At 34.7% G+C, this 17645-nt stretch overlaps 1 protein-coding gene across 1 annotated transcript; it reads left to right on the top strand.

The window, feature by feature from the left end:
* Window positions 1–97: 97 nt before the first annotated feature.
* On the top strand, window positions 98–14941 carry LOC132546475 (protein arginine N-methyltransferase 5-like). Its single transcript, XM_060210194.1, has 17 exons — window positions 98–195; window positions 1968–2086; window positions 2890–2975; window positions 3894–4025; window positions 4633–4739; window positions 5258–5471; window positions 5797–5886; window positions 6779–6850; window positions 8513–8590; window positions 9074–9132; window positions 11273–11398; window positions 11660–11835; window positions 12163–12272; window positions 12543–12636; window positions 13187–13303; window positions 13665–13729; window positions 13886–14941. Exons 1-17 carry the CDS (start codon window positions 98–100, stop codon window positions 14036–14038), a joined length of 1896 nt encoding a protein of 631 aa, XP_060066177.1. The 3' UTR covers window positions 14039–14941.
* The last annotated feature ends 2704 nt before the right edge of the window (window positions 14942–17645 follow it).

Raw genomic sequence — 17645 nt, 5'->3', positions numbered from 1 at the left:
ACAAAGGGTGGATACCACTCGAGATGTCCCAAATGTAGCCATTGTTATAGGTAAAAGTCCGAGGAGTATCGATTAGAGTATACTTCCGGCGCTTACCATGCCTGTTCGCAGAATGACGGGTCGTTTATCTTGTGGTCGTGACTATCATTGCTGTCCCGACATTAATACGACGTTAGACAATGTCTGTAAATCTGGGTAAGTGTAATGTATTTGTTCGAAATTGCAAAAATCCGACATACACTGAAATATCGTTGAAATCAAACAACGCACGTGCGTTTGCAGTTCCATCTAATGTCGCAAAAGTTTTAAAAGATATTCACAGACCAAGAATAGTTCAGGTTCGTCATTAAAGCAGACCCATTCCCTTTACCTTTACAGTTTTCTTTCGAAAAAACATATAGCTGAATACCTCCCAGCACAGGTACTTGTGCAATCAATTTCAATAGCATTAAAATAACAAACAACACAATAGCCTACCACACAATAGCCTTATAAAAACTAATAAGGCTATTGTGTTGTTATTTTCAAATGCTATTGAAATGGAGTTCACAAGTACCTATGCTCCCAAGTGCACAATAGGTGTATACTACAAAACCTCTAAAGTCATCTAACTGGGAAACGGACACTGAATTCTGGCTCCTTATGTAAAATATGAACTTGAGCTGGCGGAACTGCTTAAAGGGTAAACTGCATAATGATAACATGTATAAAATGAGCATGGACCAGCATAATATTAGTCTATAGATGTATTACTCATGTGTTTACAAATGAAAAAGAAGAAAACAAGCAAATTTCATGATTTTGAAAAGGTCACTGAATTAGCAAAAGAAAGGATATGCGAAAAAAATCTTAAAAGGTAATATAAGTACAGGTGGCAAGGGTGAGACTACGCTGAATTAATCTGATGTTGTATTGACTTTTATATATTGGCTTTGAGTGGAGTCCAGACCAATATTAAAGTTGATAGAACATCATAAGTACAGGTGGTGAAGGGAAAGACAATATATCACAGGCATTAAACAACATGAAGCACCTCATTCTTTTTAGCCTACCATTTTCAGATCAAATTGCCCTTGTCCATGGTCAGTCTTCTGTCTGTCATACACCATTCATCAGTAAACACTTCTTATTATTGTTAATTCTTGTGATGTATGGGATGGATATTTCTCAAACTTAATTTTTATGTCCCTCTCTCTAAAGTCAAGCCCATTCAGTTTTGAGTCTGTTCAGTGAAACAAAATGAATAACGGGTAACCATCTTGTATTGTGATATTTGAAGATATTTCTCTCGCTAAATTCTTGAGAATTACTGAAAATATTTTTCAACTTGATAACTAGGTTCTCTAGGTCCCATTCAAATTTTTGTCTATACAAGAAAAACTAAAACTAAATGGCTGACAGGAGACCATCTCTAAGGCTATTTTGAGGATTTTTTTGGCCAATTATCGACCCCATTCCTTTTTTCATATTTCGGCAATTTGCAATCATTTTCTTCTCACTTCTGCTTCTCTTAATTCTTCCCGAAATGAGACAAAAATTCCCAATTACAAACCAGTGGAAAAAACCAAGATTTTGGATTTTGATTGTTACAGCTCTGGTAAGATCTTTTTAAAGATTTCATGTGTAGGTTTCCATTGTCATCAAATGATTAAGACAAAAAGGGGAAAGAAGTGAAAAGTAGAAACTTAAGGAAAGGTCAGTCTTGCATGGAACCAATAAAGATCATTTAATGGTGGGCACCTAGATCACTTTTGTCTTTTGTACATATATGTGTCTCTGTAGACAGAGTGACACCCTTCTCCATATGGCTGTGACTGTTATGTAAGGAGTGTGAAATAAACACTTCTACATTATTTTCTCCATTTCAACTTTAAAAGTCTTATTTTAAAATACTGTTGTAAAAAGTCCTGAATGGGCTGATATCAACTAACTGATTATTAACACATTTTAGAAATTTATATTTCCAGGTTTGATTTTGTATGCCTACCAATAGTGAATCCAAGATACAAGAGGGAATTTATCTATGGCCCTGCAAAGGACAGGCCTGGAGCCATGACCCGTTCAGACCTGGTATTAACTGGACAAGGTAAGGAGTGAGATTTTGTTTTAGGAGCCTGTTCTGTCAATCACTAAAATTTTGTCATTATGTATTGAAGTGATGAACATGTTGGCATTCATGGGCTTATTTGATTCTTTGCTGGGTTTATCACCCTATGAACAACCTGCAGGGTCATTTTGAGGCAGTGTCTTCCTGTATTAGTGGTTACCTCACTGAACACTGTACAAGATGCCCATGCTATTGAATTCAAGTAAGAGCAATAACTGTAAAGTGCCCTTCAACATTATCATGCAATCACAGATCAGTCCATTCTCATCTTTACGCCATGAGTAGGGGTATAGAACAATACACCTCAGATCATCACTTAAGGTTACATAGACCACGTGTCATTGGTAATATGAATGTCAACTGGATAAGAGTAAATTCAGTGATTACCTACTAAATGCTGTTCAATGCTTATTGATCACTTTCAGTGTTGAACTCTTATTATGCGAGGTATGCTCAATTTTCATTACTTGCAAGTCTTTCACCGTTAGGAGCTCATGAGCTAGTAAAACACAACTGAACTTTGTAAGCTTAGGTTACACCATAGAAATGCTATACAATGGTTAACATTCATAAATAAGCCCATGCCAGGTGATCACTCCCATCTATGGGAGTTTCAGTAGGATTACCAAGAATGGTATATCATTGTACTGTCAAATTCATCCCCCAATCAAAAGTAATATTTAGCCCTTTTGGCTGTAGGAGAAATCTATCATCATTACCTCAGCAGGTCAAACTAACATGATGAAAAAAAGACAGTGTGGTCTTATTTCTATGTTATACAGATTGGAACACTCTCATTGTGGGCAAGGTTTCCCCATGGATTCAACTGGATTCAAAAGTAGAGACCATCAGGAAGAACTCAGAAGTGGTAAGTCCTGTTACTAAACAAAATGTGAAAGACAAATGGTTTTTAACAAGTAGGTAGGATATGTGTTTAGTAAATATAACATGGATTTTGACACTAACTATTTTTACATATTCTTAGCATCACTACATGTTGTTGTACTGAAATATATATTTTAAAATACACAGTGACACAAGTAACTTTACTGAGAAAAAAACTTTGGAATTAAAGACTGATACATATCAATTGATTTCAAGAGTGATAATCAGAGACATTATTCAGCATGTGGTGTTTTATCAGGGTGACATAAAAAGTAAGTAGTAATGCTTAGAAGTGTAATTATATTCATATATGAATGTTTCAATGTCTTAAAAGAATTTTACATGTATCAGCTGTTTTCACGTAAACCCGTTGAAATGTGTCAGGTTGTACATATACCAATCTATCCTGTGTTGAATTAAGTAACAAGATTTAAATGCAGTATCAGTTTTCTGTCCAACTGAAAACTATGAATGAAAAAGAAATAGTTTCATGTTCCTGAGAACTGATCATTATAACTTTTCCTGAAATATATATGTAAGAGTGCATTGACCCTGTTTGATGCTGAATTTCTGAGAACTAGTTATAATCAGCCATTTTTGTTTTGGAAAAGTGTTGGGGATGGAGATGACAAGGTGACAGTGTCATCTCATTCCAAAGGTGGTTTTCGACAGTGCATAACAACAACATTAATAGTCTTCACTTGGTCAAGCTTCTTACACATGCATTTCATTAATGTTATACTTTTTTTGTTGAGTATTTCTCCATTGTGAATTGTAACATGACAAGCACAACCCTGCTATTTGATTAGCAGGTGCTGAATATTCTGTGGGCCAGCATAAGCCTTTGTATATTTACTCACAAGCTTTACCAACAATCTGTGTCTTTAATCTTTTTACATAGGCTTTCAAGCAAGAGCTGGCTTATGCCTCACATTTGGGTCTGCCTGCCATACTCATCTCCCTACGTAACAAGAATGTGAGCAACGTGGCCAGGTGTCTGAACCAGCAGCTTATATCCAGCTACTTCCAACAGGTATAAGGAAAACCACAGGAGGAAGTATTTATTTCATTTTTCGATGAATTTTTTTCTGTACAACTTCTTTAATTATCTTCAAATTAAATTTTTGTTTATATTACTTGCAATAAACATTAATCTCAACAACATAGATATGATTTTTGATATATATTCAATTAGATATTTTACAGTGATCTTTTTGAATTTGTGTTATGAAGGGAAGTCAGCGTGGGTAGAAAGAGATTCTTCTTTTATATACCCAGTGATTGATTTTGAAAGGTTTACTGTAACTGTAATGGTTGATGAGAAAAAAACATATGCAATTCAGTAGTTGTATTTATAGTTTATAGAAAATGTGGGACTGCAGTAGCTTAGTCAGTAGATAGAGCTAATAAAACCGCAGGTGAAGATATAAGGTGTTTAGTTATATCCTGGTTTCTATGTCACAGAACAGTCCTCTGCTGTTGTGACTGTGTCCTTGAAGCAGGACAATTTAGATCACAGGACAGTCAGTTGCTGTTGTGACTGTGTCCTTGAAGCAGGACAATTTAGATCACAGGACAGTCAGTTGCTGTTGTGACTGTTTTTATTCCTTGTTAGTAAGTGTGATTTCCACTTTTAACAGCAATACTGGATTCATGTTCCTCTGATGTCTGCCCGAGATCAGGTTGACTGTCTTATTGAGGGTGAAGAGGAGAAAACAGAGGAGCAGATAGAGGATACATGGGAATGGTAATAAGCTGTTAAATAGTATATAGATATGTGCTTTTACTTAGAAAATAAAAATCCAGCCTCATTATCTCAAAGTCAATGGGGACCATGAGAAAATTTTGATATCACCCAGGTCATCCCCGGGTACTCCTGTGTCCTCCCATAGCATGACCTTTCTTGTGCTCACAGGGCCAACAGAGTGATTAATATAAGTTGAAATAGGTTTTTTAGGTTATATTTAAAAACATGTAAGACATCTCATCATAATGTTACATAATACTGTATCTACAAAGTGATACCACCTATTGATTACGGTAGAAAGTGGCTGTTCAATTGAACTCGCCGCTATTCCAAAGATACATATAGCATCATGTGTTTTAGTTTTTTTGAAAATCATTGCATATTAATGTAAATATAAAGATAGTTATTTGTTTTCTGTACCAGAAAATTAAAGTGTACAACACAATGGGAAAATAAAAGACCATCCTTAATCACATAGGATAATTTCATGAATACCAGTGTTATTTACTTTGTTACAGGTGGCACACATTCCGGACAGTGTGTGATGGTAACAAGAGAATAAAGGTGGCTTTAGAGCTGTGTGCTAACCTCCCTCCAGATCATATCCTTGACCGATGGCTAGCAGAACCAGTCAAGTGTGTCCACATCTCAACCAGTCTGTTCATGACTAACAAGAAAGGGTATCCTGTGCTGTCGAGGGCTCATCAGGCATTTCTCTATAAACTCTTCAGGGTAATGCTGACAGGGATTTTCCATGGCATTAACAGTGACTTGCCATCTTTACTGTTTTAGATCTTGAGAGAAAAAAAAAGACTTTTAATAAAGATATTTAGAAGCTGAGAAGTTGAAAGCCAAATCCTTCATGTATATTCTATATGATAGTACATTAATTAGCACCAGTTAAAAATGATGACTTTTATTCACATGATTGGTTCCGGGGAAAGAGAGCTACCTTTTCTCATAAATCTGAAACTTCTTACTTACCATACACTGACATAATTCCTGTTGACATTCTGAAGGGACACACTCTATATGTTTTGTTGTATACCTCTAACAGTTGGATGTCCAGTTGGTCCTGACTGGTGTGGAGCGTCACCTGGACAAGGGAGTCCATGCTTACCAGCAATATCTTGACCATTTGTTCCAGGTAAGTTGTGCAGCACTGCATTTAATAGTATCTGTTGTCTGGTGTAAATCCAGTGTGGTAAATATAATAGATGTATTGTCTGTGTATGAAGAAAAAGTTAACATTTTTGTTTTGATGTAATCAGTTTAACATTTGTTTAGTAACAGTTATTGAAGTGAACTTGATGATAGAAACTGCTGAAACAAAGTCTCAATCCATCACAGCAGGCATTCACACAGTATGAGCTATTTGCCAAGTGACATAGGGACTAGTATTTAGTATTCAAGACAGCTTGTTATATGATTGGTTTGCTACTATAGAGTTCCTTAGAATGATCATAACTTATTCTTAGACTAGCTAGATAGGACAAAGGATCTTTTATTGAAATGTCACTGTTTATCATATGTAATATCACCTGTATATTATATGTAATATTACCAGTGTATCATATGTAATATTACCGATCTATTATATGTGTATCATATGTAATATCACCTGTATATTATATGTAATATTACCAGTGTATCATGTAATATTACCGATCTATTATATGTGTATCATATGTAATATCACCTGTATATTATATGTAATATTACCAGTGTATCATATGTTATATCACCTGTCTATTATATGTGTATCATATGTAATATCACCTGTCTATCGTATGTAATATCACCTATCTATTATATGTAATATCGCCTGTCTATCATATGTAATATCACCTGTCTATCGTATGTAATATCACCTATCTATTATATGTAATATCACCTGTCTATCACATGTAATATCACCTGTGTATCATAGGTAATATCACCTGTATATCATATGTAATATCACATGTGTATCATGGGTGATATCACTTGTCTATCATATGTAATGTGATCTGTTTTGTAAATGTTTTTACACATTTCAGACTCAGCCTGCTCCTGATCCAGTCACTCAGTTTGCTAAAGGTTATGAGGATTATCTACAGTGTCCATTACAGGTAAGATAAAAAGCATTCACCTACAGTGTCTGTTATAAGTAGGGATAGAAATATTTACCAACAGTGAACCATTACAGGTAGGACTAGAAGTATTTACCTACAGTGTCTGTTATAAGTAGGACTAGAAATATTTACCAACAGGGAACCATTAAATGTATGACTAGAAGTATTTACTTACAGTGTCTGTTATAAGTAGGGATAGAAATATTTACCAACAGTTGACCATTAAATGTAGGACTAGAAGTATTTACCTACAGTGTCTGTTATAAGTAGGGATAGAAATATTTACCAACAGTGAACCATTACAGGTAGGACTAGAAGTATTTACCTACAGTGTCTGTTATAAGTAGGGATAGAAATATTTACCAACAGTGAACCATTAAATGTAGGACTAGAAGTATTTACTTACAGTGTCTGTTATAAGTAGGGATAGAAATATTTACCTACAGTGTCTGTTATAAGTAGGACTAGAAATATTTACCAACAGGGAACCATTAAATGTAGGACTAGAAGTATTTACCAACAGTGTCTGTTATAAGTAGGTAGGACTACAGTGTCTGTTAAATATTTACCAACAGTGAACCATTAAATAGGACTAGAAGTATTTACTACAGTGTCTGTTATAAGTAAGGATAGTATAAGTAGGGATAGAAATATTTACCAACAGTAACCATTAAATGTGTCTGTTATAAGTAGGGATATAAGTAAATATTTACCAACAGGGAACCATTAAATGTAGGACTAGAAGTATTTACCATTAAATGTAGAACTGGAAATATTTCCCTGATGTTGTTACAACTTTATAACTGGATAAATAAATTAACAGTATTTGATGTATCTGTTCAGATACAGAACAATGCTACAATACTATCTAGATAATTACAGCCAGTTTTAAAAGGACATCACAGTAAAACTGATTTTTTATTGATATTGCCTATATATATATACACATATATATTGGGTGTATCACCTTAGGAATAATGACAGTTGGTTTTCACAGAGATATACACATAAAGAGTTTAATTAATAAATATAAAAATGAAATTATGATCTGTTGATCAACAGTCTGGATATAAATTTTTGCTTCATTTATGATGAAGCATCAAAACAAAATACTGTTGCCTGGAGAAAATAAAACGGCTTCCCACCTGAACCTGTCAAGTAAATGTTGCAGATTAATGGCACTTATTTCAAATAGCATTTACTGTATTCATAACAAAATCTTGTACAAAAAAATTGGATTTTACTTCATGTGTCAATGCTGTTGTTGTCATTTCTGCCACCATGTGTTCTTGTTAACATAAGGAACTTCCTTGTTTTCAAAACTATTACATAGTGTTATAAGTGCTAAATTTGTGAGGGGATTTCTAAAGCAAAGAAGTGATCAAGATTGACATTGAAAACTGACTGTGAATATCTGGATAGCATAGAAATGTAAATTGAAATGTGTGAAACATGTGCAATTAATAACAAATACATGCTTTTAACATACAGTCCCTTTAATACATAGGTTGGTACGTGAAATATGTGATATAGGTGTATATACCATAATGTATAGCTGTTTGTTCACATGAGAAATCTTTTGAACCTAGTATTAAGATAAACCACCAATCTTTTCCAATGCTTTCATATCATTTTTACCTAAATATTGATTTATTAAAGCCATTAATGGACAACCTGGAGTCACAGACTTATGAGATTTTTGAGAAGGATCCTGTGAAATACTCACAGTATCAAAAGGTACGTTTATGTTAGTGTCAACTTATGGAACAGGGAAAAAAGTACATTCTGTAAATTTCTTCTCAAAAGTTTTCTTTCGGGGGTTCATCTCAAAAAGGAGATTGTCTGGATCATGTTAGAAAGATATTTTAGGATTCTTTCAAAAATTCTTTTTGTTAGAAACCAATCAAAAAGATATGTCTATGGGAAAGATAACGTAAGTCATTTCTTGGGATAATTTTACAATGTTTCATTGTTTCATTTTTTGTGAAAATTACTATTTGTAGAAGATGAAAATGTGAAGCAGTCTTTATTAAATAAAATTGTCATATTAGAAAGGCTTTTAAATGCATTTTGGGGTCATATGAAAAAGTTAAAAGTTCATTAATATATGAAATTGTTTTAAGTTATTCTTAGAAATGTGTGTTTTATATTGAAATAGAAATTAATAATATGAAAAAATTGAATTCAAACACCAGGTTATATTCTTTCTGCAAATTTTAGGCAATCTATTGTGCTTTACTGGACAAAATACGTCCGGAGGATAAAGATACCAAGAGCATGTAAGTATTCAATAATATGGATCAATTAGATGATGATAAATCACAGAATCATATGTCTATAAGCAAACATATTCCTAGACTTGTATCTAAAGAAATGAGAGGCATAAATGTGAAAAGAAGGATCACTATATTATATGCATTACACTATGACTAGGAAAGCTGTGACGTACTGATAGTAGAGAAGTGTTTTCACCACTGTAGGCGATTGGAATAGATCTCTTAGATATCCATGATGTTTGGTCCCTAATAGGCTGAACACAACAAACCATAGAAGGTTGAGTCCCTAATAGGCTAATCACAACAAACCATAGAAGGTTCAGTCCCTAATAGGCTAATCACAACAAACCATAGAAGGTTGAGTCCCTAATAGGCTAATCACGACAAACCATACAAGGTTGAGTCCCTAATAGGCTAATCACAACAAACCATACAAGGTTGAGTCCCTAATAGGCTAATCACAACAAACCATAGAAGGATTAGTCCCTAATAGGCTAATCATAACAAACCATACAAGGTTGAGTCCCTAAGAGGCTAATCACAACAAACCATAGATGGATTAGTCCGTAATAGGCTAATCACAACAAACCATAGAAGGTTGAGTCCCTAATAGGCTAATCACAACAAACCATAGAAGGTTGAGTCCCTAATACGCTAATCACAACAAACCATAGAAGGTTGAGTCCCTAATAGGCTAATCACAACAAACCATAGAGGGATTAGTCCCTAATAGGCTAATCATAACAAACTATACAAGGTTGAGTCCCTAATAGGCTAATCACAACAAACCATAGATGGATTAGTCCGTAATAGGCTAATCACAACAAACCATAGAAGGTTGAGTCCCTAATAGGCTAATCACAACAAACCATAGAAGGTTGAGTCCCTAATAGGCTAATCACAACAAACCATAGAAGGTTCAGTCCCTAATAGGCTAATCACAACAAACCATAGAGGGATTAGTCCCTAATAGGCTAATCATAACAAACTATACAAGGTTGAGTTCCTAATAGGCTAATCACAACAAACCATAGATGGATTAGTCCGTAATAGGCTAATCACAACAAACCATAGAAGGTTGAGTCCCTAATAGGCTAATCACAACAAACCATAGAAGGTTGAGTCCCTAATAGGCTAATCACAACAAACCATACAAGGTTGAGTCCCTACTAGGCTAATCACAACAAACCATAGAGGGATTAGTCCCTAATAGGCTAATCATAACAAACCATACAAGGTTGAGTCCCTAATAGGCTAATCACAACAAACCATAGAAGGTTCAGTCCCTAATAGGCTAATCACAACAAACCATAGAAGGTTGAGTCCCTAACAGGCTAATCACAACAAACCATAGAAGGTTGAGTCCCTAATAGGCTAATCACAACAAACCATAGAAGGTTCAGTCCCTAATAGGCTAATCACAACAAACCATACAAGGTTGAGTCCCTAATAGGCTAATCACAACAAACCATAGAAGGTTGAGTCCCTAATAGGCTAATCACAACAAACCATAGAGGGATTAGTCCCTAATAGGCTAATCATAACAAACCATACAAGGTTGAGTCCCTAATAGGCTAATCACAACAAACCATAGAAGGTTGAGTCCCTAATAGGCTAATCACAACAAACCATAGAAGGTTCAGTCCCTAATAGGCTAATCACAACAAACCATAGAAGGTTGAGTCCCTAATAGACTAATCACAACAAACCATAGAGGGATTAGTCCCTAATAGGCTAATCATAACAAACCATACAAGGTTGAGTCCCTAATAGGCTAATCACAACAAACCATAGAAGGTTGAGTCCCTAATAGGCTAATCACAACAAACCATAGAAGGTTGAGTCCCTAATAGGCTAATCACAACAAACCATAGAAGGTTGAGTCCCTAATAGGCTAATCACAACAAACCACAGAGGGATTAGTCCCTAATAGGCTAATCATAACAAACCATACAAGGTTGAGTCCCTAATAGGCTAATCACAACAAACCATAGAAGGTTGAGTCCCTAATAGGCTAATCACAACAAACCATAGAAGGTTCAGTCCCTAATAGGCTAATCACAACAAACCATAGAAGGTTTCAACCCTGGCAGGCTAATTGTAACAAACTGCAGTTCCTAAAGGTGTATTGTTTTGTTGGCAGTGTGTTAATGGTGGTGGGAGCTGGCCGAGGACCACTTGTAAGGGCTGCTCTAGCAGCAGCCCACCAGGCTGACCGTAAAATACGTAAACTCTACGCTGTGGAAAAGAATCCCAATGCTGTTGTTACGTAAGTGGCTAGCGGAAAATTCTGTTCCCGTAAAAGAAACAGAACTGGTATGTTTCTGATATTGAAATGAAATATTTTGCTCATAACAGATATCTGTGTACCAAAACAATTACTGTGGAAATGGGACATAACTTTTAATAATAATGTGTTCTCGTTTCAGATAATTGTAATGCTTCTAAAAACAGTTGTTTTGATAAGGGAGACAGTCCTGATAATATTAATGTTGTTAACTAGAGGTTTCCCGTGATTTCTCTTCTTTAGTCTGGAGAACATGAAAGATGAGATGTGGGGAGACCAGGTGGATGTGATATCCTGTGATATGCGTCAGTGGCAGGCTCCAGAAAAGGCAGATATACTTGTCAGTGAGCTACTTGGATCATTTGGGGACAATGAACTTTCACCTGAATGTTTGGACGGGGCTCAGAGATTCTTACAAGGTAAACAGAACAAGCAAATCACAGTAGGAAAGTTTTAATAGGAAATTGACAAATATCATACAATAGTATAATATACTGTTATAGGGAAGCCATTTTCACTGTTTATCCTGGGGTCATTTGTCACCTGCTGCTAGGAACATAGAGGGATGATGAGGTGGGTTCTATTTGTTAACCTACAGGAAAAAGTGTGTAAAAGTTAGATCACCTGTATGAGTATTAGATTTGTTCTTATTGAGTTATAAGTATTTACTTGTTGTCAGTGAGATGTGATCACTTGAATACATGGAGATGCACTTTAAATGAAAATATGAGTAATCTCCCTTGCAGATGATGGGATCAGCATTCCCTGTGAATATCAGTCCTACCTGGCACCTCTCCAGTCAGAGAAACTCCACAATGAGGTCAAATCTTGCAAGGAAAAGGACAAGCCACTAGAGGTAAGATTAGTAGTCAAAGTTACATACTGTATTACAGTCATTCTTAGATGTTCAAACGCACTTTTCATGGATTTGATAGTGGCTAAAAGATAATGGCTATCACTGTCACATTCTATAGACTAGTGGCTTTCACCACCCCATTATATAGATTAGTGGCTATCACCATCACATTCCAAAGGTTAGTGGCTATCACCATCACATTCGAAAGGTTAGAGACTATCCCTGCCACATCCTTAAACCTCATGGTCACTACTTTTTTGCTGTTTATAGTACAACTTTGAGATGCCGTATGTAGTACGTCTCCACAACTGCCAGCTGATTGCAGAACCACAGCCTGTCTTCCACTTCCACCACCCTAATCGGGGTAAGTTAGACGTGTTCTACTTTGACTTGTGAGGTTGTCCTCTGACTGTTATTATGTTTTAACTACAAGATGAGTAATATAAAGCAACTAACTTGCAAATTACTGATGTTTTTATATAGCCATACCATTAACCAGGAACAACACATGGATATATTTTAAAGACTGCATATTCATATCCAGCCTAAGAGAAAACTGTCTAATTACAAAATGCTCACGGGTGAATAACACCTGTCAATACCAATTTGTAATTAGGTACTACAGAGCAAAATGATTAAACTGCAGGAATGTCCCCGATCCCATTCAAATTAGTTGATGATTTTATATATATAGTACCCATGACCTTAGTACCCAAAATTCTTCTTAGGTATTGTCATATGTGACATTTACAATTCATCAAAATATTGTGTTATTGATATTTCCAGAGACAAAAACTGGTCACAAGTATTGGTTGTAAAATCTCCTATTGATTAATACTACTGTTTGTAGGGTGTAAGTTGCTTTTATTTTGTGTATGAATTTTTTGTAAGACCAACAGCTACTTTTGATTCAGACAAAGTGATAGATAACTGCCGTTATGCCACACTGGAGTACACCGTAGAGGAGAATTCCGTGCTACATGGTCTGGCTGGATATTTTGATACCAGACTTTACGGTGATGTGATGCTTAGTAAGTCATGTATAGGTTTATCACTTCATTGATTCACTGCTTTTTTCCTCATATTTACCTGTAATAATTAGTTCTCTACTTTGTCTGATTTTCTGTGAGATTTATAGAGCAATCAGTTGATGATTAAATTTGCAGTGCTAATATCAAAATATAATGTATTATTTACAAACAACAGAATTATTTTCACAAGTTTAGAATTGTAAAAATGTGTAAGAATATGAAAGTTTTCCTTGTGTTTATAAGGTAACCTTGTTTGCGTGATTTACAAACAACAGAGTTATTTTCATGAGTTTAGAATTGTAAAAATGTGTAAGAATATGAAAGTTTTCCTTGTGTTTATTAATTACCCTTGTTTTTGTAGGTATTCTTCCTTCCACTCACTCTACAGGCATGTTCAGCTGGTTCCCCATCTTGTTTCCTATAAAGGTAGGTATATAGTAAGGTATCAGAGATTATTGACAGTACCGTTACAGTACCATTTAACTTACAATGTTAGAGAACACATTTTGGAAATAGTTTGTGTACTGAAGCTGTTGAATAGTTCTAGAATAAATATGTTGTAATGGTTTGATCTGTTTTCAGACACCTCAATACTTGAAGAAGGGAGAAACCCTTTCTGTAGACATCTGGCGTTGTGTGAGTACCAAGAACGTCTGGTATGAATGGCTCGTCACCAAACCTCGCGTGATTCCTATCCACAATCCTTCTGGACGTTCCTACACCATTGGACTATAACACTGCTGATACACATTGTAAATCTGGGGAACAGACTTGGCCTATCTTACCTGTGTACAAACAATATAACAGTTTTGTTGATGTATTAGTGACAGGGGAGACTTTTGTACTCTCTAGAAAAATGTATCGCGCTATTTAATCAATCTCTACTCTTATCTCAATTTCTAAAACAAAAAACAATGGTCTCACTTGTTGAAACGTGAAGATTGTAATAATGGAAATACCTGACATGTGTCTAAATATTAAAATGTAAATGTCCATTATTCAGATGGAAGAAACATAGAACATATGTTCCAGTGAAGACAGATTACAGTATAATCTGTAGTGTGTTGTAGTGATCCACTGAAAGCATATGCTAGAAATAACTGGGTTTCATGATATCAGTAACAGTTTCCGGATGTGGTTAGGAATTTTACATTACATCACCCCTTTATTAATGATTTTGCCAAAATTGAAAACAAAATTAGGACTTTGCTTTTTTCAGGAAACAAATTCCAGTAGTTAGAAATTACTTTTTGATAATTCTCAAAACTGTCTGTACATCAAAAACTAGCTTTACATGAAGTGGTACTTCCTTATTATCGTCATGTGGTAATGCGAAATATGAGACAAATTTTTGTAAACAAAATTACAACTTGATATTATTTTTTATTGTAGTTTCTGAATATACATTGTATGAGTGTAATTTACATGACCACTATTCATTTATATCTAAACATATTTGAAATAGCATTATTCTAAATACTTATATGTTGACCCTGTCTTTGCTGAACAATTATCTTTTAACAGTTCAAACAGAGGCAATGACAGCCGAGTGCTGTACCGTATTGATACAGAGCAAAAGTATTTGTTTTATGTCATTGTTAGTTTCTAGATGGTACTAGGAAATAGTAATACAGATGTTGGTAAGAAAATCTCGTGTTTGTTTTTACTCTAAAAATTTGAAGAGAAATCTGTACAAGCATTCTTCAATGAAGCTGACTAATATTTGTTTGATCATTCTGAATCTGTTTGTGTAAGATTGGTTTCACTGTCTCTGGAGTTTGTGCCTGATGCCATTTAAAGTGTATCGTTGCAGGTTTGAATCTGTTATTTCATAATGCTAATTTATAGTTAAAAATACTGGGGTCCTGTGTCATTAATGCAGATACCTGTATATAGTTAAGGTGTTTGTCCTTACATAATAAAGTTAAATTTTTATGATCATGACATCAAATCTGAAAAATTTGAAAATCGCATAAGATATATATATGTATATTGTCAAATAGTTTAAAAGATACAGGTAAATGTGAAATACACGACAATTTAAAATATACAAGTAAAGGAAATAAACAACAATTTAATAGATACAAGGTAAATGTGAAATAAACCAGTTTAACAGATACAGGTAAATGTGAAATAAAGGACAAATTAAAAGATACAAGTAAATGTGAAAAACACAACAATTTAAAATATACAAGGTGAATGTGAAATAAAGGACAAATTAAAAGATACAAGTAGATATGAAATAAACCACAGTTTAAAAGATACAGGTAAATGTGAAATAAACCAGTTTAACAGATACATGTAAATGTGAAAAAAAGAGTTTAAAAGATACAGATAAATGTAAAATAATCCAGTTTAAAATATATAGGTAAATATGAAATAACCACAGTTTAAGAGATTCAGGTAGATGTGAAGTTGACAACTGTTTAAGAGAATGAGGTAGACATGAAATAAACTATAGTTTGAACATGAATTAAACCACAATTGAAGAAGTTTCCAAAGACTGTTGAGAAGGATGTTTAATGGAGAAAAGTACAGAAGTGTTGATTTTGATGGTGAATGGATGTACTTTATTGATGTGATGTTACCAGTGTCTCCAAATTAGGATTGGTTCTGAATGTTTTCAATGTCATCATAGCAGAAACTTCCTATGACTTTAGGTTTTGTTTGTTGAAATCCCACTTGGACTGGGACATACGATCTGTGTCCAGAATAGATCAGTGTTCAAGATGTTTATGTCCTGTCATTGACAGATGGTATAAAGTAGTACCCATGTCAGTCCCGCCCCCTCCATCCAATATCAGTGCCAGATGTTATCACTCTAGCTGTTTCATTTCTTAGCCGACAGATTTCAATCTGCTTTTACACAAATTTTAACTATGATAAAACCTCAGATGAGTTTGTTTCATGGTTCCAAGACCATTTTTGTTTCCAGAAATTTGCCAAATATTGATACTTTGATATTGATGATGAATAGAAGTGAGGATTATTTAGGTCGTATCAGCATTTTCTTATTTACTAAAAACAAATCTGATCAACAATTTGTCAAAATACAACTTTTATTTCCAACTGATGACTGACACACGACTGGACAAAGATACAGGGGAGATAAACTTTAAACTACATACTGCTCAAGTGTATGCTAACTATTCTATGGAACTTGACATGATCAAATCATCCACATGTTTCCCAAGTGATCAGCAATACCATATACACATTTACTTTCTGGTTACCATACAGCATTCACTATAAAGTTTCAAGGTTCACAGTAAATACAATCTACATACCTTTAATTATACAAGTGGTTTCTCTAACAACATTTTCTCACAAGCACTAAGATAACAATATAACGAGTGATAGGTTGCATTGATTGGTTGACAGGTAATGGTAACAATCACATAGTGCATTTTAATTGGTTACTTTTGATAACAATGAGTCAATGATGACCTACTTTCTTGATAGCATCACAATCCAATTCAATGTCCAAGATGGATTTATATAACGCTACAAACAATAGCTTTTCAACTGCTTGCTCAATACTGTGCTATATGGTTTTTGTTATTTACGGTATATGGTTTGACAAATGGAAATCTGTTTGATAATTTTGACACAAACAATAGACCAGCCGATATGCTATGTGTAGCTGAAAATGCAAGATTATTTATTTGTAAACAAATGTGTAGCTTGCCCTGGTGTATATCTTTAACTACAGTGTTCTTTTATGTATAATCTTAAAGAAATTTTACATTAAATAACAGTGTGGTAAATTTCATCCTATAGACATTGTTATTCATGTAGAAGGCCCTTTGATAACAATTTATGAACTTTAACACCTTCTGTCTGGGCTGAAACATCACATGATTAAAAAGTGTGATAATGGATCCTACTAAAGTACTTGTATTGGGTTTGTTTGTTTAATGCGTTTATCATCCTGTGAACAGCCAGGGTCATTTTGTGGCAGGGTCTTGTAGTAGGGTATGATCACCACACTGCATAACATACAGGAGGTGACATTCAGAGTAATTAAGGAAATGTGCCTTACCCACACACACACAATCACATCAGCACAGACCTACCCATTCCTCAGCTTCCTGAAAAACACAAACACCACATGCTTGGAGCTTGTATTTGGACAGGAAGCTTTAAATAAAACAGTGATGATTTAGTACATATAGACACCAGATACTTGATAGCATACATCCAAACTGGACTGTCATGTCAGGGAGGTTTTAATAATTTATATATTGGAAAGTCACATCAGAATGGACCTGTTAGCCCATAAACATAGCTTCAGTCAGTGAGAAGTATGTATAATGTACATAGTGTTTGAACCGTTATTTCA

Source organism: Ylistrum balloti, unplaced genomic scaffold (assembly GCF_031769215.1).
Source record: "Ylistrum balloti isolate Yb309-2 unplaced genomic scaffold, AGI_CSIRO_Ybal_v1 Utg369892, whole genome shotgun sequence".
In the NCBI taxonomy this organism is placed as follows: domain Eukaryota; kingdom Metazoa; phylum Mollusca; class Bivalvia; order Pectinida; family Pectinidae; genus Ylistrum; species Ylistrum balloti.
Note: the sequence above shows the minus strand (reverse complement) of the source record. Positions and strands in the feature narration are given on the sequence as shown.